The 26054-nt window shown below is 47.2% G+C and overlaps 1 protein-coding gene across 5 annotated transcripts in view; it reads right to left on the bottom strand.

The window, feature by feature from the left end:
* Positions 1-26054, bottom strand: part of LOC111150067 (secretion regulating guanine nucleotide exchange factor) — a 217983-nt gene that overhangs the window by 172335 nt on the left and 19594 nt on the right. For 3 of the 5 annotated variants that reach the window (XM_022507404.1, XM_022507402.1, XM_022507406.1), the window contains exons 7-8: positions 25785-25847; positions 21714-21872 (exon numbers count right to left, since the gene is read on the bottom strand). In XM_022507404.1, the coding sequence (XP_022363112.1) occupies positions 21714-21872; positions 25785-25847 (222 nt within the window). The remainder of the gene's footprint in view (positions 1-21713; positions 21873-25784; positions 25848-26054) is intronic. The other 2 variants (XM_022507405.1, XM_022507403.1) reach the window with 2 other exon arrangements.

The following is a 26054-nucleotide window of genomic DNA, read 5'->3' as shown; positions in this document are numbered from 1 at the left end:
AACAGGGGCCAAGTAAGCAGCATTGACAAAGCATGCCTAAAGAACTTGCAGGATTTCAGACCAAAATTGTCCTAACAGGCTTGACGGAACAAGTGACATTAAAGTTGAACTTCTAGAGAGGAAAAGAAAAGGGGAGAATGAGGTAGAATATTCTAGGAGTGGGGAAGAGGGACGAGCGATGACAGAACCAAAAGGCACAAGGTGGGCAGGTAGAGAGAGAGTGAGGGTCACAAGGAAGAGGGTCTTCAAGGTGAGTCAGGACTGCGGGCTGGGGTCACCACAGGGACATGCCAGGCTTGGGGTCTGGATCCCACCTTCCAGCCCAGTCCAAACTTGCTGGCTTGCACTCCCCTGTTAGTAAAGTATTTTTTTGACATACCATATAAGTGTATACACACATATACACCTCCATGCACATATATGTATACATCCATCTATTTGTTAAAATATATACTTGTATTATATACATATATCAATTATTAATATACCCTTATTTAAAAATATACAGTGTAAAATATACTCACAATGTAGAAAACTTAAAAGAATGAGGTAAAAATACATAAAAGAAATCATAATTTTTCTTCCCATACCCTGGTAACTCGTCTCACATGCTCACTTTAGGAACTGTTGCTAACTAGACATGGGGAGACTGCAGACAGGGAGCAGGGGTGGGGCCTGGTCAGAGGAGTGTTTGGAAATGGTGCATCTGGCAAAGGTGGAGAGGCCAGTAATAAGAACATTCATAATATTCACAGCTAACACTAGCATTGCACCTACTGTGTACTATGTACTGGTCCAAGCAGTGTCTGCATGGTATCCTGGGTATCTTTCTGCCCAGCCCCATCTGGTGCACAAGGAACTAGGCACTTATCCAAAGGCAGAGCAGTAGTAACCAAAGGGAAGGAAGAAAATCACTACAATTACACAAGCCTGAGACGGGTCAGGGTTTGAACCTACGGTTGAAGTCACAGGGGAAAACAAGTTAAGAATATGCGAGACTTGGTACCCCATCAGATGTCAGACAAAGGGAACAGGAGGAGATGAACACCACTCTGAGATTTCAGGATTTCAAGGCTGGTGGGAAGGTGGTGGTGCCATTAAAAGAAATAGACAAAAGGGCAAAGATGCTAGATCTGCGGTCCCATCAAAGGTAGTCATGAAATATTATTTCATTACTAAATGATTTAACTCTCTTGAGTGGTTTTGCAATCTTATCAAACAGTCAAATATAAATAAAGAGGAAATGGGGTGTCTGCATGGCTCAGTCCGTTAAGCATCTGCCTTTGGCTCAGGTCAGGATCCCAGGGTTCTGGGATGGAGCCCTGGGCCCTCCCTACTCGGTGGGGAGTATGCTTCCCCATCTCCTATCCCTCACCGTCCCCCACCCACCTGTTCGCTCTCTCTTATTTTCTCTCTCTCAAATAAATAAATACAATCTTTTATTTAAAAAAAAAAAAAAAAGAGGAAGTAAGTGAGGAGAAAGATTATTCTGTGCCAAGCCCTGAAGGGGCAGAGGAGGTCAGAAGGCTACGGGGCTGGTGAATATTCAAGGGGCCAGCTTCCTTCAGCATCTATCAGAGGGCTTTCTGGAATGAGGGTAAAGGCAGGTAAGAAGCCACTCCAGCAATATCTAAGCTCTTTAGGGAAGGGGAATTTCTACCCCACTCCAGGGAAAGGGGTCCTGAAGGTGAGAAGAAAATGGAGTGTGATATAAGGAGCATTCACACTTTAACAGAATGTCCCAAAGGGGAACAAAGTGACATTGAATGTATCTGAGGGAGTCAGCAAACAGAAGTAGATGTTATAAAAACACACCCCTGGGTCAAGGCGGAGAAAAGGCCATATAGCCCCCCAGTCCTTCCCATAGCATATTCCAGGGTACTAGGAAGCCTCCTGGAGCACACGCAGGTGACAAGTGAGCCACTCCCTAGCTAGGAGTTTGTGACATTCATAATTCATCTGCTAACAAACACCAGTTACTCTCAGGTTATTAATTCTGAGTCTATAAAGTATGAGAACCTGATTTCTCTAACTCATCCTTTGTTCTGACATTTGGACAGAGATTTTATTACAAGGCACTGATGACAACCAAGGACTCAAATGCAGAACGAACTGGCATCCCCAGTTTAATCTTCCCAAGGAAGGAGAAGAGTGGAAAGGGAGAGGGCTCAGGGCACAGGTGGCAGAAGCAGTCACACTAGGCTGTGATAAATGTGCCCTGCCTCCCTTCCACAGAGCAGCTATGCCACTCCCCTCTGTCCCTGGCTGTCGCCAATGTCCCAGCCCCCTTCACCTAGTCAACTCCTACTGCCTCTTCAACTCTGAGGGTCCTTAGGCCAGACCAGGTTCCTCTGAGCAACAATCTTGGAAAAGGACGTTCCTCATCTTGGGGCACTTCTCTCGGTTTATAAACATACACTCATTAGAAAGACTTTTGATTAATGTCTGCCTCCTCTCCAGACAGTGAGCTCTATGACTTCGGGGACTGTCTGGTTTTGCTCATCCCTAATCCCTAGAGAAATGCCCAGCACAAAGCTAGTACTCAATGAATATTTGTTGCCAGAATAAACAAATGAAATTAAGTACTGAATTTTATCATTCACTGGTTCCATAATCTTGAGAAAATTACCCAACATTTATAAAACGGGAATAATAACATCTACTGGAAAGGCTATTGTAAGGATACTTTTGCAAAAAGTATGCAACACAGTAAATGTTAGCCACTAGTACTCTCATTCTCCTAGTTCACCTCCATAGCCTTAATCAAGAATTTTCAGTGTCCACTCACAGTGTCTACCAATTTGTCAGATCTTCTCAGCTAACACCCACCTACCAATGTCTTAGGGTCAATGTCTCTATGGACAACCAAAGAAGCGGAAGAGCATTGAAGGCTCCATCTTGGAATTCTGGATTTTTATAAGATTTGAGCATACTATCTGGCATGTCAGAGGCCTTTGAAGGACCATGCGATACCAACAAATGGAAGCTAGGGAAAGAGAAGAGAGCAGTGGGGAAGTGAGAGGAAGCTTTAACCTAAGACTCAAAAGACCTGGCCTAGTCCTGATTTCTTTTAGGCTATGTGATCTTGAGGAGGTCCCTTCTCCTCCAGGGGTCTACTCTTCCCAACCATAAAAAAAAGAGGACTGGGTTAGATGGTCTCTGAGACATTCCTGATCTACACTTCAACGACGAGGTCTAAAAATCTTCACTGTCAAAGTGAGTGGTGTACAACCCAATTTTACTGGCATCCTTAGACTATTTAGTCTGACCAGTGTCCTAAAATAAAACACCCACCCATATCAAAGACCACTCATGGGGCCCCTGGGAGACTCAGTCGGTTAAGCATCTGCCTTCGGCTCAGGTCATGATCCTGGGGTCCTGGGATCAAGCCCCGTGTTGGGCTCCTTGCCCAACATGGGAGAAGTAGGAGCCTACTTCTCCCTCTCTCTCTATCTGCCACTCCCCCTACTTGTGCTCTCCCCACCTCTCTCTCTCTCAAGTAAACAAAATCTTTAAAAAAAAAAAAAAAAAAAAAAGGACCACTCATATAGATGACAATTTAAATGAAGATTGGGATTGACTGTATATCCTGTTATTTCTTAGTAAAATTTCCTTAGTCTCCAAAGTTGTATCATGGACAATATCGCCAATAAAAAAAGTTTGTAATTTCTGAAGTTAATGCAGGAATAAAATTCCCAAACATTGGCTGCCCAACTAAAAAGAAGCAAGAATGAACAAAAGGTAAGGGACTGTAGAGACTTCTACAGAGAGGTGACTCTGGGTGAAACTCTACTTTAGGCACTGCCATTAAGTTATCTACTCTAATCAGTCCTGAATGATTGGTGTGAACCCCCTCTTACAGATAAAGAAATAGATCACAGAAGTTGAATGACTTGCTCAAGATCACACAGCTCATATGCTGCAAAGCTACGATGATAATAATAATAGTAGCTAATATTCTGAGGGCACTTCTTTCATGCTAAACTCTCCCTGGCTTGTCCCATTTCGTCCACAGAAACACCTCACGAGTAGGCATCATTAAAATCCTCAAATTACAGGTGGGGAAATTAAGGCACAGGAAAGGTTAGGGCTGAGGTTAGGGTTCAGGTTCAGCCTCCTGCAACTGTCAGCAGCAGAGCTTGGACAGAGTCCAGGGACCTGGCACAAGTGCTGGGACCCCCAGTCACTGCCCTGGAGAGGACATACTGCTTTTCACTGGGTCACACTCCCTCTTCAAAAAGGAACATTCCCAAGGACTTCTGGAGGTTGTTCAGGGTCACGAGGACACAAAGAGCCTAGCTGCTGAGTGACTGAGCACGCTTCATCTGTGGCCTACATGGCCAAGGTCAGAATCCCACAACATACCACGCATGCCATGCAGCTGCCCCATTTTGTCTTCACTGACTCTATTAGCTATCAAATTGGGAGCACTGGTAATGGAAGTCAAGACAGACTGCACCCTGAGGAGGCCCCAGACCAGCTACAAGACGATATCATACAGGGCTGGGGCTTCCCAGACAAAAGCAGGGAGGAACGGCTTCTTCTCCTGAACTGGGTCCTTACTTTAAGTAGTTCCTTGGCCTTCCACACAGTCCCTCTGTTCTCTCCATGCTGGACAGCTGCTCCTTTGTCAAAGGCATACCTTACTTCCTCCCTCCCAGGAACTAGGGTCACGCTGGATCCAAGCCCCTAAATCTGGTCAACCCATAATACTGCTTTGCTCATTCTACCTACAGAACTCCTTCTCACCCTTCAGGGTCCGGCTTGAATGTCACTGCCATCCTAAAGCATCCCATCATCCTCCTGTTTCGACATCCCTTCCTTTAGGAGCCACTAGAATAAGGCTTGTACCTTTGTTCCAACAACTATTCTATACCACCAAATGCAAGATTATTTGATGGCAGGTCTTGTGTTGCCCTCTATCTTAGCCAATGTTCTCCAGAGAACCAGAACTAAGGGGATTCAGGGGTGCCTGGGTGGCTCAGTCGTTAAGCGTCTGCCTTCAGCTCAGGTCATGATCCCAGGATCCCAGGTTCGAGCTCCACATCGGGCTCCCTGCTTGTGTTCCCTCTCTCGCTGTATCCCTCTCTGTCAAATAAATAAATCTTAAAAAACAAAAACAAAAAACTAAGAGAATAGAGAGAGAGAGATGTATAAGGAATTGGCTCACATGATTACGGAAGCTGCAGACCAGTGTCTCAGCTCCAAGGCTGTCAAGCAGCAAGAGCTAATGTCCCAGAAGACCACCAGGCAGGACAATTCCCTCTTATTCAGGGAAGGGTCTGGTCTGCCTTTTGTTCTACTTGGGCCTTCAACTGATGGAAGAGGCCCACTCATATTAGTGAGGGCCAATAATACTCAGTCCGTGATATAAATGTTCATCTCATCTAAAGACACCCTCGCAGAAATACTCAAAATAATGTTTACCAAATATCTGGGCACCTCATGGCCCAGTCAAGGTGATACATAAAATCAACCATCACACCCACTAGAAGGCGAAGAGCAATGATCCTTTCTTATTCTCTCTGTATTCCTCTCAGCACCTAGCACAGGGCCTGGCCCAGAGCAGGTGCTCAATGTTCATTGAAGCAAAAGGGGTCTAGGCATTGCTCTTACCATAGACTTTGGATGCCACCAAGGACATCAGAGACCATCCCATCCAACTCCCCCAAAGAGAAGACAAAACTGAAAAAAGTATCTTTCCCAAGTCCCAATGACTACTTAGAAGCAGAGCCTGCACTCACAACATTCAGCACAACATTACTGCCCACTTTCTGTAGGCCAGGTGCTCTCCCAGGTACTAGGGTCTACAAAACTCTCCTCCTTCATGGAGCTTATATTCAAGTGGGGTTGTGGGGAAGGATGGGGGAAGACAGCCAACTGATCAAATACCATAAAAAACATATGCCCTGGCAAATGACTCTGAGTGATATAGAGAACACACAGTAGGTAAAAGGGACAGGCAGAGCTAGGGAGGGCACTGGAGGCCTAGGGCAGGCACTCAGCTCCCAGCTTCCCATCTGGGGCTCTTCCTCTGCTACACACCACCTTGCTTAAAGGAAGAATCTTTACAAGAACTCAGCCAGCTGAGGGGGCAATGAAATTTGCTCTATCTACCTCTCAGGACTGTGATGCGAAGTAAGGGGGACAAACATGAATAGTCTGTAAACTCCAAGGGAGGTGCTAGTAATATAATGAGCAATCGCTGTTTGTCTAAAGCCAGACTGCAAGAGCCGTTGGGAGAGGCAAGGCCTTGAGCCCTGGCTCTCAGGGGGCTGCTCTGGTGGGATGCCTGGGTTCCCTGTTCCTCCAAGGATCTGGGCACACACCAGGCTGATGGTCACCCCCAGGACTTGCTTGGTGTCTGGAGAAAACTCTCTGGGGGAGGCTGGGGGCCCTGCAGATGTTTCCCAGCTCACATCACATTCAAACTCCAGAGTTTTTTCGCACACTTTTAGACTCTTATTAATAACATTTTAAAATGCAGATTGCTGCCTAATCTTAGCTGCGTAATTAAAAAAATAATCTTGCTTCTCTCCCTCCCAGTGAGAAAGGAAACTATACCCCAGGGCTTCTGCAGCTAAGAAATCACGCCCTGCAGAAGAGCTGGTAGGAGGCTCAAGTAGAGATGGGGGCAGGGGAAGGGGGGGTGGAGGTGAAGCCAAGAAGCGAGTCTAATCCCTTGACTTTACAGAAAATGAAAAGGAGGCTGAAGGAGAGGAGTGATCTGCCCAAGGACACACGAAATGTTCTAGCAGAGCCAGAATCAGAATCCCACTTTCCTGCTTCCCAGCAGACTCTGGACTGTCTCCTAGAGCAAGGAAAGAAGAAGACAGCCTATAAGTTCTTAGAGAGTAGGAATAATACCTATGTCCTCACGCCATGAGCACTGTTCATCTGGAGAAGAAGCTACAGGTTTCAGATGTTAAAGATGGTCATGGGAACAAAGCTCAAATTCTTTACATTCGTGACAGACTCACTCACAGCAGGAAGGACCTCAGAGCACTCTAATCCAACCATCCACTTGCTTCTGGCTGGGAAAAGTGAGGCCCAGTAAGGAAAGTGACTTACTCACCTGGGGTAAATAGCGAGTTAGAAGCAAAGCAAGACTAGGGTTAGGGTTAGGGTTCTAAGCCAAGTCACCCTGACTTCTACTCCATCCTGTCCACAGCTTCAGAGAGAAGTACCTGTCAGCCTCTCACAGGTCCCACTGCTAGCTGCATCAGCTAAAGCTTTCTAGGCTCCTTGGCAGAGAAGAAGAGACCCAGGTGAGGCCCTGCCTTTCTCACAGGGATGGCTTTTCGGGAGGCCCAAGGGCTGGGGGACAGAACGATACACATCCCTACCCCATCTCCTCAGGGTTCCTTTTCTCCCTACCTAGAGCTGCCGCCCTCGCCCTGGACTCCACCTCCAGTCACTGTCCATTACAAAAGGTCAGCAGCAGCTCCCATCTCTGTGAAGTTACTAAAAAAGAAAGGGGAAAAAAAGGCCAGGCGCTCTACCCAGCTGTTGGCAAGGCCTCGTTTTCTGCTGCTGATGATGACTCACAATGCCCAAGCTGGAGGCTGGAGCTGGGAATGAGACCTGAGAGGCTGGTTTGCCGAGGAAAGCCGCAGTTCCCAAGCACGCCAGCCTGGGGAGAGGAATGCTCCAGGCCAGTATGTCCCAGCCCATGGCCGTAGGAACACAGCTCCCCCTGCAGACAACCCCGAGGCCCTGCAGGAGCAGGACCACAGCCAAACCACAAACTAGGACGTAAGGCCCACAAAGCTCACCGCGGTGCTAGAGCTGTTATGAAGAAGAGAGGGTTCCAGCTCAGAAGCCGCAAGAGATCCTACACCCCCCCCCCCCAGAAACACTAATCGCACTCCAAAGAGAAACTGGCTTTCAGTTCATGAGGCCCAGATTCACAACTTCAAACAGGGGAGACAAAGATTGCTGCCACTCTTTCAGGGTGCACATAATTCACCAGGGTCAGGAGCAAGGAGGGGAGGGAGCCTATCCTAGGATGCCAGTGCATGCTGAACCGGTGAGAATGTCTTAGGACACGACTTAGCCTGGTGCCTCTCAAATTTCCTCCAACCCCACCCCTGGGAATCTCTCCCAGGCTCTTTGTGACAGGTGTCCTAACAGGGCTGCATTCGCAGATAGGGAAGCACTCTCCCACCCCCACACACGAGGACCCGTCAAGGTCAAGAACTGAGCAGCAGGACAAGGTCAGGAGAGGCCTTGGAAGTGAAGCCCACTTCACAACGGCTTGGAGACTTGCCACCTGCATCAAGCAGTGTCAGAAATGTGCATCACCACAGGAGGCCACTGAGGAGAACCCAGTATGATCAAGCACCCACCAGGAAAGGCAAGATAATCGGGAGACCCGGGGGCCAGCAATTTCAGTGAAAGGGGTTGGGGGAAGCTTAAAGTCCAAGTCCACGGTCAAGGCTGATATGTGTGGCAAACACTGCAGTTACATTCAAATTGCTCATCTGGAAGTGCATGGCCTCCTAAGTGCGAAGGTCCGCCAGGCCAGATCCATGGTGGGACAGTCTGTCCTTCCTTCCCTTCCACATCTGCTCATCTCCCTCCCACTCTGCTCCCAGTTCCCATCTGTCCCTCAGGCACCAGAAGAAACACCCTTTACCAGCACCCCACCTGCCAAGAAACTCTAAGTCGCCAGTGCGGCCTCCTGGGAAAAGCGGACACGGTTTAAGTCTCCCTCCGGTGATTCACCTCTAGCCACGCCAGACACGGGCAGGAGCCAAAGCTACAGTGCCTTCCCTGGAGAGGCTGACTTTTCCATGGCCAGGGACTGCGAAAGGCATCTGCTACACGGGATTTTTCATTTCATAGGATCAGTTCCAACCAAATCAGCAGAGCACTGTTACTATGGACCATCTGCCAGGACCCGGAAACAGCCCTGTTACATAAAGGGCTGGTGTAATGAAACTGATTAAGCTGGATTCTTCCTCCATAAAGGCGACGAAGCACTTGGAGTCTCCTTCAGAGGGACAATGTGGGGCAGCGAAGAGGTCCCAGGTGAGGGTCCCACGGCGTTCCAATCCTGGCTCTACATCCGTTAGCTATATAACTGTCCTCCCAGGCTTGTTTTCCTACATTTCAAATAAGGAGAAGATGGTCCCTTCCATCATTAAAATTCTGTGACTTACTACTGTTTTTACCAAAATGGGAAAAAAAAATTAAGCTCATTTTGATGTTAATGATGTACTACAGGGTTAATACTCTTCCCCAGAAAAGCAGGGGGAGAAGGGGTGAGTGGAGCCACTCACTCTGGGGCTGGCTGGAGGAAAGTGTGAGGAGAGGAGAAACCAAAGGCTGGAACCTTCTATCAGCCCAAGCAGGAAGGACCCAAGCAAGTCCCAAATACTTTCACTGGGAAGCGGTACTTCTGTGACTCCCTGCCCGAGCACACAGCAATTCCCAGCCCACAAAGTGCTTTCCCCACAGCCTTGAGCTGACCAGTCGTCCTGCTAACCGCCCTCCCTTGCTGCACGCTGAGCAGAGTATGGCTCAGCCACTAGGGAGGGGGGCCCACCTCTCCTAAGTCCCCTTTAGGTCCCTCCTATGTGAAACGCAAGTGAGCCGCCCTCCGCAAACTCTGTACAAACAGATGATTCTGTAAAGGCCTGGCAAACACCTGGCCCAGTGTGTCTTTGATAGAGGTGAGCAGCCCTTCCCCACATACCTCCATCTCCTCGGGCAGGCGTGGGAGAGGCCCCCAAGCTGCTCATCTTTAGGCCGCAGAGAAATGTGTATTGACGGCAGCGTGATGGCTTCCTAAGTGACCTTGCACGTGGCCTAGGACATCTCCCCAGAAGGCAGACCAATGAGCCAGAGAACTCCAGTCCCTACCAGTCTTATGCATTCCACTGGTCACCCAGCTCATGGGGGATAGGGCCAAAGCATCTAAAACTCAGCCACAGATGTGAGGCCTGAAGCAGAAGGCCGGTGTGAGGTAAGAGCCACCTTGAAGCACGGCCTTTCTTTCATCATTCCTATTCCTCCACCGTGCCCTCCCCCTCGCCCCCTGACAGAAACGTCCAGCTGCCCCTTCCATGGCTCACACGTAAGGCCTGAATAAGGACCCACGCCTATTACACTTGAATGATTCCAGTCCCTTCCGCTTCTCTCCAGCCCCCAGCTAAGCAAACTATGCCAAGGGGCACCTCCCATTTCTACAGCTTTATTTCCAGTATTCCTTCTGCCTGGAGTGCCCTCCCCTCACCTCTGCCTAGTCAACAAATACTTGTCGAATAACAGAGAGAAGGAGTGAAGAAGGAATGTGTGAGTAAGTGAATGACATCATATATCCCACGAGGCAGACAAATCAGAGATTAGGAGGCTCATTTAACAGATGAGGAAATTCAGGCCCAGAGAGGTTAAATGACTTGCCTAAGATCACACAGCCAAAAAACAGCCAAACAGAGCTTGAACCTGGCTCTTCAGGTCTTTTGGCCACATGAGGCTTCCTCCTGAAGTAAAAAGTCACTCTCTGATTAAGAAGAAGATGACCCAAGATTCCTCAAAATGGCCCACTTTCGTCTTGGCACACGTCCGAGAGCACTTCAAGGCACTGGCTGTCACTATGATTATTGAGAGCTCCCGTGAGACAGGCAAGGTCCCCTGAGGAAGGGCAAGTCAGTGCCATCTGTCAAGACCCTAAAAATGATGGTGAAATTACAGGCCAGTCACTTAATGCTCACTTTGAGAGAGCTCCTGGAACAAATCAATCCACCAGGAAAGAGGAGAAGGATTCCTTGAATGGAAACCGAGCCCTCTGACTGGGTCCTCTAAACCCTTCCCAGAACCATCTGGTGAGCTCGCAGCGTGGCTGGAGTCCACAGTGGCTGAAACCAAGGACTGAAGGGAAGGCCTCGCAGACATCCAGGGCAAGGCTGGCCCTAACACCGTGCACCACCAGGCATCACTGTCCACCCCAGGGAGCGGAGGCTCTCTGCCCTGGGCTCCCCGAGAAGGCGGGAAGAAGGCAGGGCCACAGGCCAGGTCTCCTGAGCCCAGGCCCCTGGAATGGCCCAGCCATGTCCAGAAGCTGCAGCCATTCCATGCAGTTACCACTCACTGAGCCTCTCCTCTGGGCCCGGGGAGACACAAAGGTGAGTAACACAGAACAAGACCCTCACCTGGCAAGGCTCACATTTGCTAAGGAGATGTGACAAGTAAACAAACAAACAGAGATACCCTGGTTCCAGGCAGCAAGAACTGCTGTTGTGAAAAATAAAGCCGTGCAGGGAGAGGAGCGTGCTGAGAAGGTGGCGGTGGACAGGGAGGGCCTCTATGGGAGGTGACCATGTGCAGAAAGCGCCTGAGTGTGTCAAGAGCTTTGTGGGGACCACGGTCCCGCACTCCTGGTGCAGGGAAGGGCTGGAGCCCAGGCACAGAGAGCAAAGGTACCCAGCGTCCCCTCAGCCGCCACCCAACCTGCCTGTGACTGCCCTCCTCTTCCATGTTTCTAAGGCCTCCTCCCCAGCGCCCCCATAATGCCCCTACTTCCCAGAAAGAGAGAAGAGTATGTGTTCCTCCCTGCCCCATAGCCCGAGAGTCACCTGCCACATCAGCAGCACGGTCACTTTGAGGGGAGGTGGCATGATGCAATAAGATGAGTGTGACCCTGACATCAAACAGAGCCTGGTTCAATGTTCTGCCTTGCTTAACTGGTTGTGTTACTTTGGACAAGCCCCTCAGCCTCTCTGAGCCTTAGTTCCTCACTCAGAATGAATGGAAGGGAAGCTCATCTCACAGAGGTAGGAGGAGCATGTAAGTGGCAGCTCGTGGCAGAGCACCTAGCTCGTGGTACGTGCTTGGCAAAGATTGGCTCCCCGCCCTACACTGACACCCTTGGAAATTACTGTGTTAACTCATGTCCTATTGCAGCGTAAGGCCCTGGACCTACCCATCTGTTGGGTGTGGGGGCTGTGAGATGACCCTTGAGGAAGACCCCATCATGGCGCAGGCTGACGAGAGGGCTCTGGCCCAGAGGAGAGCTGGGAAGACAAGCACGAACAGAAAAGATACCAGGCGTTGCACTTACTGCAGGTTCAAAGGTGAAAATCATTAGGACCGGATGCTCAAAGACACCAGGAACAAGGCAGGACACTTAACTGCTGCCCTCTTCCCTTCCCACCTCTGGCTCGCTGGCCCAGGGCCCAGGCCCTTGTCTGCTGTCTCTCCTGGGGAACAGCCAACCAGGGGCCAATACGATCTCAGTTCTTCTCCTGAGCAAGGAGACAATCAGGTATTAACTCATAGCAAGACCTTAGGTAACCTCTTCCTTCTTTGGGCCTGAGTTCTCCCACCCATAAAAAGAGGGCCTGGATGACCTCTAGGGGTTCTTCCAGCTTTGACCTTGCTAACTCTAATTCTGGAGGCTGGCCCTACTCATCTCACCCCAAGGCTGTCTGCTTGCCCACTACTGCCACCTGGTGGCCCTCTAGGCCCAGCCGCACTTGGCTTTGGTCAGGCCCCCCAGCAACCCCTTTATTCAAATGAGTCCGCTTCAAAGCACAAATCTTGCGTCTGCTTCAGCTGGACACATACCACACTTCCATGGACCACAGATCAATGGGCATTCATTGCCAAACATGAAAACCAAAAATAATGCCAGACCTTCATCTCTCTAACAGAGACGACACCACTGCAGCTGAGAGACGGACCTCCCTGCCCAAAGACAGGAAGGAACTGCCCAAGGTCGCACAGTTGCCTGGCTCCCAGACCAGCCCACAGTTCCACTTTACCAGAGTGCTTAGGGCTGGTGGGCACCCTGCAAACCAAAAATAAAGTCAGCCCAGGACCAAGGAAACAAAACCTTTCGAAGGTGGGAAACAAACTGTTAGGATTCCTTGCAAACTTCAAGAAAGGGCAAGACAGGACATGGGAACACATGAGCACTGCTGGCAGAAATGCCCTGGGAATTACAAACTGGAGGTGCCCGGGGAGTCTGTCTCCTAACCTTGGAGGGCATCAGTCATGAGGACACCTGCCGATCTCCCATAAGCCGGCCTCCAAGTCAACACCCAGCGCAGATCCCAGGAGGGCACACCATCAGAAGATGGGGAAGGTGTGCTGGGGGAGGCTCATGTGTCTGCATGCGCTTCTTCTAGCAGACACGAGCTCCTCAGGGTACAGTTAGGTCTTTGCTTCTCTATCTCCAGGCCTCTCAGCACCTGACCAGAGCAGCACAATAAAGGTGCATCCAGGCAGAGCTCTCAGATTCCTGCATAACTGTGGAAACTGTCCACATTTTGAGGACTCAATGGACCACATTCTTGGCCCTGTCTGCAGCCTTCTCCTAAACACTCTAGTTCAGACCCTAAGAAAACATAGTGTGTGGCTTTAAATAGGTCACTTGCCTTTTCTGGTCTCTGTTATCTCACATCTGCAACATAATGAGGGTTCTACTAGATGATACTCAAAGTCCTTTTCATTCTAAAATTCTAGAATTTGAAACCCAATCAGGGCAAATCAGGCTATTTTTTACCTGCAGAGCAGATAAGGGACAGTGGGAAAGGAAAAGCAACCAAACAATGCTTCCCTCTAGTGGTGTAATGCTGTCACTACAGCCTCTCTGGCCCCAAGCCCTACCAACAAACTCCATTTAGTCCCACCTTGAACTTGGAACAGGAAAAGTCAGCTGGCACCCAGTGCAGAGGAGCAGGAAAGAAAACAAGGACACCAGGAACCAATGAGGCCCTAAGCCAGCACCACGACAGTGGAGAAATTCCATCTTTAGGAGCAAGTATATCTTGGAGCTCAAAGAACTTTTTGTGACCTCCAACTCCTGTCTTCCGATGAGGAAACCAAGGCTCGGGGATGTTCAGAAGGGACTTGTCTGAGGTCACAAAGCTGACTCATGACTAAGCCAAAAATAGATCTCTGCATTCCTGCCTCCTTCTACAGTCTCTTGCCTTTCTTCCATGAGACCTCCCAAATGAAGCCCGTGGAAGCAACGTATCAAGGACACATACCCAGGATGGGAGGTAAAGGGGCTAGTTCCCCGCACGGAGGGGCAAGAAATTTTATTCATTAACCTTAACGTTTATGGGAGATATAATCAGACCACAAATTATTCAGCATAAAAGTAAAAAAGAAAATAAAAGCCCCACATAATTCCACCAACCAGAGGTAAAATTCTGGTATGTTTCCTTCTTGTCTTTCCTATTCAAACATCCTTTTAAAAGAAAAGTTGGAAATTACAGTGCAGTAATTTACTATAATCCATTCTTTTCGCTTACTATCTCATGAGCATATTCCTGTCATTAAATATCCTTCTACAACATCCTATATAATTGCTATATATTTTAACATATGGTTATATAATTTATTTTAACGAATCCCCCTACAATCCCTCTTATATCCATGCATTTGCTGTCACTATAAATTAGGCTGCAATGAGTGGCGATATACTTAATCTTCCAATACTTCTGTAATTATTTCCTTAGGTCCGTTTTATTTTAATAGAGGGGGGAATTCCAGAGCTGGATTGGTCCCTAGAGATCACTATGACCACAACCTTCTGTTGGCCAGATGGGAAGAAAGGGACCAGGGAGTTTTGTGTCTTGCCAGAGGACAAAAAGAAAGCAAAAGAACCAAGTTCCAAACTCTCCACTTCTCAAAGGTGACCTTCTCAAAGGATTTCACACCCTTCCCTGACCACCATCACCCACATGGACCTCTCCTTCCCCTGAAACCCTAGAGGCTTCAGTGTCTGGGCCAGTCTTCTGACTCTTTGCCACATGCTTTTTTATTCTTCTACTAAATATTTCACTTGCTCATCCAAGTAGTTCCGGATTTTCTATTCCCCTGTATCCTGTAGCAAAGTGCTATATACATACAGCGTTCCGCAAATCCCACTGAACGATCGAGGATAACTAAGAACTTCCTTCCTTATTGCTTGGAAGAATCACTGGAAAAAACTGGAGAAAGAGGCTTCTCTGAAGAGCAGAAGAAGTTCAGTTATGAGCTAGAGCATTCTGAGATACACACTTGGAATCAGAGCAGCAGGCTTGACTGGGTTCAAGTTTTGGTTCTGCCAGTCTAGTAAACCAGGGCGATGCAGCTGCCCAATTAGGGACTTGTCTGTGACACAAGGATAACACCCGTTTACAAACAGACACGCAGTTGCTTCTGTGAGTCCTGGAATGGTGTCCTGACCCTTGCTCCTGGGCACCATCTCCTACTTTCTACTGCACACACAAATCCATTCAGGGATTCTACGGCTACACACTTGAGGTAAGAATCAGTGTTCTCTTGAAGCATAACTTCTGGTACAGAAGAAACTACTCTTCCTTTGGGTCCCTGGGTTATATTAGTGAAATCCTCCACATCTCCTCATTGTCTCTGGAGAGGCTGAGACACGGTGGAGAGAGCACTGCACAAAGAGACTTGACACCTGAGTTCTGCTCCACCTCCTCCACTCACACCCCATCAGTCCTCAGTTTCCCCATCTCTAAAGTGACAGAGTCCGGCCAGATGAGCTTGATGTTCTCACCCATTCCTCACATTCTAAGGATGCTCGGATAAAAATGAATGACTTTAGAATGAGCAAAGCTATTCATTTCAAAATAGTCCTTTAGGCTCGCTTTGACTTTCAACCATTGGGTTTTCAGAATTCTAAAGCACAAACATCATGAATTCCAAAGCATCTGCTTTAAATAGAGCCCATGAGGTCAGAATCTCCGAGCTCGGCTGAGGTTTCACGATATTTGGTCCCAAAGAAGATGGAGTAATACACACTGTCACCCTATTTTAAAAGGGATCCTGGCCCCAAAACAGAAAAATCAGCATTAGATATATTTATAAATTCAAAAAAAAATAGTGTGAATCAATGCCTGGGCTTGAATTTCACTAATGCTTACACATCAAATACAATAAAATATCTCTGGGTCGGTGACACTTGAAACAAGAAAGGAGAGTGGCTAAGAGCTGGTCCCTTCCACATGTGCCTGCAATTCCCCACTTTAAAGATACAAAAGAATAAAACATATCTCAACTATAAAAGGATATAACCAGGAACCAAGAGGACTATGATGGGAGGGGAAAAATTTTACTGAAAAGTAGAACTGGACTTCCGGCTTTAATGCTGCCATAAATCACTCTCTCTCCTCTTTCATTTTTTCAGCTGCAAAGTGAGGAAGTCTCTTCTTCCATCTCCGATTCTCCAACTTCCAAGATTCTGGGACTTTCTTAGGTGACACTGAAGAAACTGAAGAATGTCAAGAACTCTGTATTTGGACTGACTTTCTCAGTCCAGAGCCATCATGAGACCACAAGACTAATTCAGGATACTGCGTGGCTCAGGGAGAGCTTCCAGTATGCCAAAAGCAACCAGATTCTAGACACTCTGACCAACCCCATACTAAGGTCGGGACCTTGTGTAAATCATTCCCCTTGAGATTCTAATAAATCACCAGCCACCAGCACTTAGCATTTGTAAGCATTGATCTTTCTTCACTCGCCAGGAGACTTCTGAATCAACCTGTTACCTGTCCAGAGACATCCAGTCAGCCCCATGGAGACTTCTGCTGGAAGAAGATATGGGGCATGGGAACTCCAGAGAGCTCCAGAGTTTCCAAAAGCAGGGGACACCAACATGTACTGAACCGACACATGAACCCAGTCCTCATGGATCCTGGAAGCTTTAAGATATCATCTCATTTAATCCTCATGCAAGGTCAGCAATATTCCCCCATTTCCCTAATGAGAAAATAAGCTCATTTATTCATTTGTCCAACATGTACTGAGCACCAACCTCCCATCTGCCAAGTACTTTGCCAAGCACCGGGCATATAATGCTGAGTGAAAGCAATGTAGCTCCTGCCCTTATAAGGCTCCCTGTCTAGTGGGAGGGGAAGCTAGTCAAAGAATCTACAAAAAACAGCACAAAGGAGAAGCTGTAGTGCTAGGAGACAGATAAAAGGGGAAAGTGATTAGTCAGGGGCGTCAAGGGAAGGCCTCCCTGGGAGGCAATGACTAAGCTGAGGTCCGGAAAAAAAAAAAAAAAAAAAGGATGTAACTAAGTCAAAATGAAGAAGGAGTGCAGGGATAAGTGTGCCAAATCGAGGGAACATGAGGTGCAAATGTGGTAGGAAATACACGGCGCAGTCAACATACCATGTAAAGGCCAGAGTGGACATTGGCTGGACAGGCAAGAGCCGGCACGGTACGAAACGGGGCCAGCATGGCAGGCAGAGGGCAGATTACAAGGGGCCTCGTGGGACCATGAAGGAGTACATTTTTATCATAAGAACGTTGGAAAGCCACTGGAATGCGACATGGTGGGACTGTAAAGACCTTCCAACTGAGGTATGGAGAACAGATTTGGGGGGGTGGTGATTAGGGGGAGTGATTTGGGGAGTGAGTGTGGGAAGACAAGGAGGTCAGAGGCCAACCTGGGATCCACGGTGGTGGCAATAAGGGTGGAGAGTGCTGGGGCTGCCCACAGCCGCACAGTCAGGACGCCAGCAGAGTGGAGATATAGAGACCTAGGCCTGTCTGACTTCAAAGCCCCTGCTGCTCTGTACCTTGCCATTTATCCGTTCATTCAACAGTTTCGTTACTGACCCTCTACTATGTGCCAGGCCTACGCCAGGTGCTGGGGACACAGCCATGAGCAAAACAGATGCTGCTTTCACGGGGCTGACAGAGTAGGCGTTAAATGAGAACACACACGGATATATACAATTACAAACTGGGACGTGTACCATGAAGGAGCGATAGGGTGATCAGAGATCTTCCCAGGAAAGCTATCTCGAAGGCCATGAAGATCCTCCTAACTGTTGGTGAGAAGAAAAAAGCTGCCACTTGCCAGTCTTCGTATAAGTGAAAGACTTTAGGAAACTCTCTGTCTCAGAGCTAGACACTGAGCATCTCTGGCCTGCTCATAAGGCCTCGGGGAAAGCTGGATGTCTCAAGCTCTGCAGATCCTGTCAACACAGAAGTTCTAGAAGTATCACTTAAGCCTTAGCACACTCACATATCCCAACCGCAGGCACCCCTCCATCATGTGTGGACAGCATTTGACAGTTAGACGGGCTCCTTCACACAGATCCACTCATTCGACCCTCACAGCAGCCCTGTGTAGAAAGCAGGCAGGCTGTAACTCCTCCCTGAGAGAGGAGCAAGTTGAGGCCAAGACAGGTCAAGTGACTGGACCAAGGTTGTCAAGCTAGGAAGGCACCCAGATCTGCTCCCAGACCTCACTAAAGCATCTCAGGCCAGGAAATCAGGACTCTGGGAGGAGACAGCTGCAGGTCACTGAGCCTGGGTAAAGTCACCCAGGAGTCCCACGAAGTTCCTGAGAACAATGATCAGGGACATTAAGCAGCTTAGGAAAGGTTTCTAGAATGCAGCTCCTCCAGCCTGAGACACAGGTATCCTTGCCAACTTTCCCAGATTAGAACAGGTTCTCTTGGACTCTTTCCAAGTGACTCTGACTAACAGAGAAAAGTATTTTTCCATCGCAAACACTGCAGGCAGGCACCAGACTCCTGAAGGGGGAGGCCAGAGCCTGCACCCCGGATTCCCATACAGACAAGCTGTAAAGTTAGCTTGATACCGTGTGAACTGCACTAGCCGAGCACCCACCACGGGGGATGGAGGGCAGTCTCAGGCCGTCTAGGATGTCTCGATGGTGCCAAGACTCAGATTTGGGGCTAGTATTTCTTTGTGGTGGGGGAACTGTCCTGTGCAATGCAGGATGTTTAGCAGCATCTGGGGTGTCTACCAACAAAGGGCCAGTAGTGCCCCCCAGTTGTGAGAACCAAATATGTCTACAGGGGCACCTGGGTGGCTCAGTGGGTTAAGCCTCTGCCTTCGGCTCAGGTCATGATCTCAGGGTCCTGGGATCAAGCCCCGCATCGCGCTCTCTGCTCAGCGGGGAGCCTGCTTCCCCTGCCCTCTCTCTCTCTGCCTACTTGTGATCTCTATCTGTCAAACAAATAAATAAAATCTTAAAACAAAATGAAACAGATATGTCTCCAGACATTGCAGACAATCCCGGGGCATAAAACTGCCTGGGGTTGACAGTGCCAGCGAGGCCTGTGCAGAAGGGGACAAGCAGAGTCCACTCCTCTTTCTCTGCTCCTAATCCCATCCCACCTAACTGGAGAGACAGATGGCCAGAGTGATATTTACTCAATATCACACAATGACCGCCTTCCACAATGAGCCCGAGAGCAGCCTCTGTGCTGATGTGGCCTGCAGGTAAGTCCCAGGAGCAATGTCCCACTGGAGCTTGTAAAAACAACCAGAGCCAAATAACTCCTTGTTCCATTAATGAGCTGCTTCTGACCCTGTGAGCAAATCTTGTTCCCATTAATACAAGCCGCTGAGTCTGACTGAACTGGAAACCCTGGGTGTTTCTTCTCAATGACTCTGGGCCAGGGCAAAAGCTTCCACTGCTGCTAGAAGGAGCACAAAATCAGTGAATCAAGTAGCGGGAGACTCCCATTTCCCCAAATTCAGTACAAGAGCCAGGACACTTAGACACCCCAGCTTACAACCATTCTGGACTAAGGAGAAAGGGGAAAGTGACAGAGTACATAAATAAGAGGTCTGAATTAACAAGTTAATTAAACAGCTGAAACATTAGCGAAAAATCTCGCTGTCAAGTGGAGGTGGTGATGGGAAGCTGAGCTCTAGAGCGAATGGGGTGACTCAGACAGCGTCAGGGCTACGGGTTCCAAGCTCGCACACCGAAGGCTGGGCTTTGGCCCAGACGTGGAAATCAGTGTCAGTTCCGAGGCTACAAGGCTAGACCCCAAGAAGCAGCGTCTTGCATCACTTGTTCATCAGCTACCTACGCAGTTAGAGGGTTTACTGAAAGGCTCAACCAAACTCACTGCCGTTTGGTAGAAGTGTACCTGACTGTGTGGTAGTTCTTTGCAGACTGACTAACCATGAAACGCCCACCTGGGAGCACCCAACTGCTCACACTCCTGCCCCCTTCTATGCCCCTTCTGTACATTGTACTTCGCTCTACTGCTGCACAGGTGTGCCGAAACTGGGTAACAGGTCAGTCTCCCCCAGTGAACAGGGGGCTCCCTGACAGCAGGATCTGTATCTAGTACAAGGTGTAGTACATAAATAGACCCTCACCATTTGTATGATGGATGGATGGCTGGTACAATCTTCCATGTCTACCTTCTTAGACCCAGGCCTGTCTATGCGTTCTAGAGAGGGCGCAGCCCAGGTCTTTTCCCCAACACTGACCACATCGCTCAGTAGGGTCCCAATAAAAACTGATTTGCTTTGAGACAAACTGAAGCCTTCTGTTCATGAACCAGTGAGACCAAGGAAAGAGGTCAGAAATCCTAGCTATCTCCGTTGACTCATGTGTATCTGAAGATATTTACTCTCTTCTAACTAGAAAGGGAAGAGACAGAAGCAAACAAGACTAACACGGTACTGTCCCTCACAGAGCTCATCATCAGAGGTAAAAGGCAAATATTAACAATTGCGAATACACGACGACAGTGCTCAATGAGTCTCCTTAGGAAGAGTTTTTGTAGACCGTCCCAATCTTCTAGCAGTCTGAACCTCTTTGAGGAAGTCATGACTTTCCCCTTTAGAGCATCCTCTGAAGTGGTCAATATGGAAAGTTTATTTTACACCTTTGTTATAAAGGCCTGTGTTCCAAAATGGTCACAAAACCTTTTCAAAGACCAATGAAAAGCCTCATAGATATGAAGACTCTCAAGTGTATGTCTGTGTGTTCCAGTGTGTAGTGAGTGGGGTGCGCCTGCCAAGGATAACTGAAGGGGAAAACCTACAAAAAGCAGACATCACTGCAGTAACTAGCAGTCACTAGGTCGGTACTTGTGAGTCTGGAGATCCAAGTGTATCTAATAAGTAGGCAAGGGCAGGCAAGGGGACTCCTGAGAACCCCTGAGCTTCAGGGGTCTCTGACATGAGCATAGATCTTAAGAATTACAAATGGCCTGTCTGGGAAACTCTACGTAAGTCAGCAGAAGTGCTGGGAAGGCAGGGAAGAAGACAGGCCATAAAAAAACAAACCCAGAGAACAAAATCAGCAATATGAAGACCACAAAAGGAGACAAGCCCTAAGGGAAAGATGAAAAATAAATACTCAAGAAAAGATAAAGATGTCTGAAGCTGGATGGCGTGGCACCGTAAGGTGACATCTGACAGGATATATCGGATGTCTGAATCAATGTATGTGGTTTGTTAGTGTTAATGGAAATGTGAATCAAAATATCATGCCAGTTATGATTCAAAATAATGCTCCTGCCTCAATCTTGAAATACGAATCTTTAAGTTTCAGAAGCCTTTAATTTAGACTCAGGTGGAAAGGCAAGTAGTCATCTCTTCAGCTAGGACAAGGCAAAAACTCCCCAGCAACCCAGACAAACCTCTGGGTGATGCTTGCTACCATAGTTACTTCTCAAAACCTCAAGGATTTGTAGGGCCAGAAAGAGCCCATCTAACTGAGACTTGCCTCTTTTTGTGTAAACCTTTGATCCAGAGAGGAAAAGCTCCATGTCTGGCTGACTGCAGAACCCGATCCCAGAACCTCCCCATCCCAGTCCATAGAGCATTTCACAGTAAAAACCCACCGGCTTAGTCCTGAGCATTCATAGCTGTCTAGACAGCTATCCTCCCAGCCTTCCCCCCACCCCACCTCACTGCTCTTACCAACCACAAATTCTCTGCTGCTCTCTCACCTGTCTGAGCAACCAGGTGTGTCCACCCACTCCAGACAGAAGTGACCTTTTCATTCTGAAAACAGTGTGCTTCTATTTTCTGGGGCATAGGAAGAAAAGCAGCCAAGGAAGCCAGTTGCCCATGCTTGTTGCTTCCCCAAACATACAGCTCTCCTGCATCTTAAACAAACAGAAGGGGAACAAAAGAGGTGAAGGAGAATTAGCTCAAAATGACGGGAAATAAGACAAATCTGGGGGAAAAAATGGTTAAGAGAAGTTGTATTATTCTCATGCTATGACGTTGAATAGGGCAAAGCAAGATACAAAAGTCATGTATAGCATATTAACATACAAGATTGCTGTTAATTCTATAAATAGGAAACAAGGCCAAACGTTCTTAGTAGTTTGTCAAGGAATAGGAATGTGTAAGTTTATTTTTTCATTAATTCATTCAACAAATATTCATAGAACATCTACCAAAAGAAAAACATGTTTCTCCATTTTTCAAAAAATATATGTTTACATTGCCCTTGGTTACGAAAAATATATATTAACTTTTTAAAGTAACAGGTTAAAAGATATATTATTTAAACTTAAACTTTTCAGACCTAAGACTAGCTCACAACATGCCCTGTCCCGCAGAAAACACAATGCAGCTACCTCCCATCCGCACACACAGCACTGTCGCTCACTTGAACCTCACGGTGGTCCTGAGGTTTAAGCAGGAACGCCACAGACTGACATTGGGAATTAACAGAAAGAAAGCAAATTCAAAGTCAAGTGACTCTGGCTTCTATTCCTGGACCTCCTAACCAGCTACTGACGTTGGACAAATCACTTTCAAAGCCTTAGTTTCACCAGCTGAAAACCAGAGGGGAGGGGACATGGCCTAGAAGGGCAGACCATGTAACAGATGACACAGGCCACAAGAGAGACTGGTGGGCCACAGCAGCAAGCCACAGAGCACACGCTTCTCTAAAAGGCATGTACGTTCAAAAACATTTTTAACCGGAAGCCAGACCAGATGGATCTGTGAGCTACACAATTCAGCCCATGAACCTATAGTTTGTGACTCCTTAAATGATCTCTAAGATTTTTCCAACCAACCCTAACATTCCACATTTCTGCACTGTACTGGAAGCACATGGCACACACACATGGCTCCTGAACACTTAAAATATGGCCCGTCCAAACTGAGATGTGTTGTCAAATAAAAAAAGCACAACAGGGGCGCCTGGGTGGCTCAGTGGGTTAAGCGGCTGCCTTTGGCTCAGGTCATGATCCCAGGGTCCTGGGATCGAGCCCCACATTGGGCTCCCTGCTCAGCAGAGAGCCTGCTTCTCTCTCTCCCTCTGCCTGCCACTCTGCTTGTATTCTCTATCTCTCTGTCAAATAAATAAATAAAATATTAAAAAAAAAAAAGAAAAGGCACAACAGATTGCAGACTTAGCACAAAACAAACAAACAAACAAAAAACCCCAAAACAAAAAACACATATCTCCTTAATAGTCTTCATATTGATTACTCGTTGAAATAATATTGTGGGTATATTGGGTTAAATAAAATATATTACTAAAATTAATTTATCTTTTTACTTTTTGAAATGTGGCTCACATTATATTTCTACTAGAGAGCATTCTTCTAGAAGCTAAAGCAATCAAGGCTTGGAGATTTAAATGACTCTCAAGATCACACGGTTAGCAGAAAGCCAAGTCCTCTGCTTCCAACGGCATTTCGGGACCTCCCAAAAAAGCCTTCCAGCATTGCTTGCCATAGGGCAGTCTGGTATAGAGCCAAAAACAGTATCATTAAGGACATCGGACCAAGATTCAGGGTTCCAGTCCAAGAGCTGCTACTCCATCGCCCTTCCACACCGGCTCTAACATTTCACATTCTGGGCCTGTTTCATCAGGTCTAAGATGAGGGAGTGTAAGTCAGTGGAGTCATTCTGTCACTCAGTTGACCTTGCAGGACTGACATTCTGCAGTTCAATGATGTGAATTTGATGTACTTCATGTCCTGAGAGAGGGCAACCTCCCTGGACTTCACCGGACTGTACAAAGTAGGGAGATCCCTTACAAGAGGGCAGAGAAGTCCCTCGGCAAAGTCTCAGCCTGTTTAATGGACTGGTTAGCTATCAAGCTGCCACTGACGGCGAGTCCGTGTCTGTAATAAGCCTTCATTTATCTTAGAGAGTCTAAACCTTCTTTTTGCAAAGACAAACTGCCTTCCACATGCGGATCATTACACTGTTGCACCAGCAGGCAAAATTACATTCTGCTGCAATGCCAAAGAGTTATATAACCTACCACGACTCCGGAGAGAAGGTCTAAAGAGCAATGAACAAAATCCGATGGGTAACAGCTTCAACAGGAAGGAGGGATATGAACCTTAACAATTTTTAACTCACTTTTAAAATATAAAAAACCAATTTCCTTTGTGAATATACTTTAAAAATCACTAAACTTTATACACTGTAAAGGGGTGAATTTTATAGATGAATTATATCTCAGTAAAACAAAAATTCCACATCTATGTTTTAAAAACACCATAAAAGTATTCCATATATGAAATATAAATAACTTCACTAATTTTAAGATTTTTGAAGAAAGTGCTAGTAAGCAAAGAGAAAATCTCTACGTTTATATAATGCTGGGCATTTCAAACTGATTAGGATAGCGTAGAAATATCTCTATTAGGATAGGGTAGAAATATCTCTTATGATACTCTTAGTCTCAGAAAAGAATGCCTTCCTCAACCGTCACTGACCATGGGGCACAGACTAGTCACTTCTCACCCTGGGGCCTCCAGCCCTTCCTCTACAAAAGGAGAGAGGGGACCAAATGCCCAAGGGCCATTCACTTCAACTCAACCCTTTTAACATACATGTAAATCTACCTAATATGAAACATAGGCTAAAAGTAGGCATTTCTTTTATTGGCTGGTTGTCTGAATTTGTTAAATAACAAATTATTGGTAGTTCAGAATTTATAATGTGTTTAAACTCTCACATCATGGCTTTGTAATCTGGAAACAGTAGCAGCTTCTCGGTTGGACTGTATTACACATTTGACGTTGAAGAACGCACGTCACCATTAATTATCTGTGATGTGTACCTATGTACACATACACCCTAATTTCCACATAAAACACTCAAAAAATTATGTATGAAAGTCATTCCCCTTTGCTCAAAAAAGGTCCTGCCTTCAGCTCTGGCCTTACCAAAATAAATCTCTCAGAGCTCTCGTCTCAGTCTACCGGTAGGGATCAGGGCACTCTTGGCTTTGAAAGAGAACCTTTGGAAGAGATAACCTTCACTTCCAAGAAGGTGCTGCTTTGTCAATGGAAAATCTGTACTGTATTGGCAGGGTGTGTGGAATGATGGAAGGATGCATAACCAAGAAGAGGGGTACAGTGTGCGAGAGAAAAAGATTAGACAGAGAGGTGGAGGGATCAAAGAGATGGAACAGATTGCAGAAATGCATAAAAATACAAAATAGATTAGAGAAATATGTGCAAACTCAATTTAGAAAGACATACAGACACAGAGATTAGATAGGAAGATGTGAAGATGAAAGGTAAATAAAAATAGAGATAAATAGATAAAGAGAAGATGAATACAGACAGAGCAGAGAAGTAGATAAATGCACTGGAAGACAGGTTAGTCGGAGAGCAAACAGCTAAAGGGAACAGACAGCCGTATTAGACACCAAATGGCTCCAGGGGATACGACAACAATGGGCTCTAATGCCTAAGTGCTGGCTGTGTGACTTGGCAATCACAGCCACCCTGAGAAGAGGATATTCTTGTCCCTACCACACAGCTGAGAGGAAAGGAAGCGAGCCTGTGTTGCCTTCCTGTGGACGCCTTACCTGTATTTTCACCTTTACTTCTCAAAACTGCCCACAGAGAATTTAGTAGAGAAGGCAATGGTCTTAGAAGGTAAAGCGACTTCCTAAATCAGACCAGGGAAGGCAGCCAAATTCTGACTCCAAGTCTACGCTCCTCCCTCTGTTTCCCAACATCCACCATTCAAGGTGGAAACGTGCAGAACTCCAAACGGCGTGTTAGACTTGAAGAGCGGGTCCCTACCTGTCAGTGAGGCTGAGTGATCTGAGCCAGCAAGAACACAGGTTACTTTAGAATTCTCCAAGCCTACAAAAAAAAACCAAAAAACAAAAAAATGTTTGAAAGCACATTTATAACAGAACAAATCGATCAGAGAAGGGGCTCAGACAGTACCACTGGGCCTGAAAGAAACTTGAAGCAGAGACGACAGGTCTGAGTCGGCAGCGCTGGCCAAGAAGATGGGTGATGTGGTGGGGACACTGTTTCCATACCGAGAGATTGAACAAGTAAGTA

This window comes from Enhydra lutris, unplaced genomic scaffold (assembly GCF_002288905.1).
Source record: "Enhydra lutris kenyoni isolate GAN:26980312 unplaced genomic scaffold, ASM228890v2 scaffoldscaffold22, whole genome shotgun sequence".
Taxonomy (NCBI): Eukaryota; Metazoa; Chordata; class Mammalia; order Carnivora; family Mustelidae; genus Enhydra; species Enhydra lutris.
Note: the sequence above shows the minus strand (reverse complement) of the source record. Positions and strands in the feature narration are given on the sequence as shown.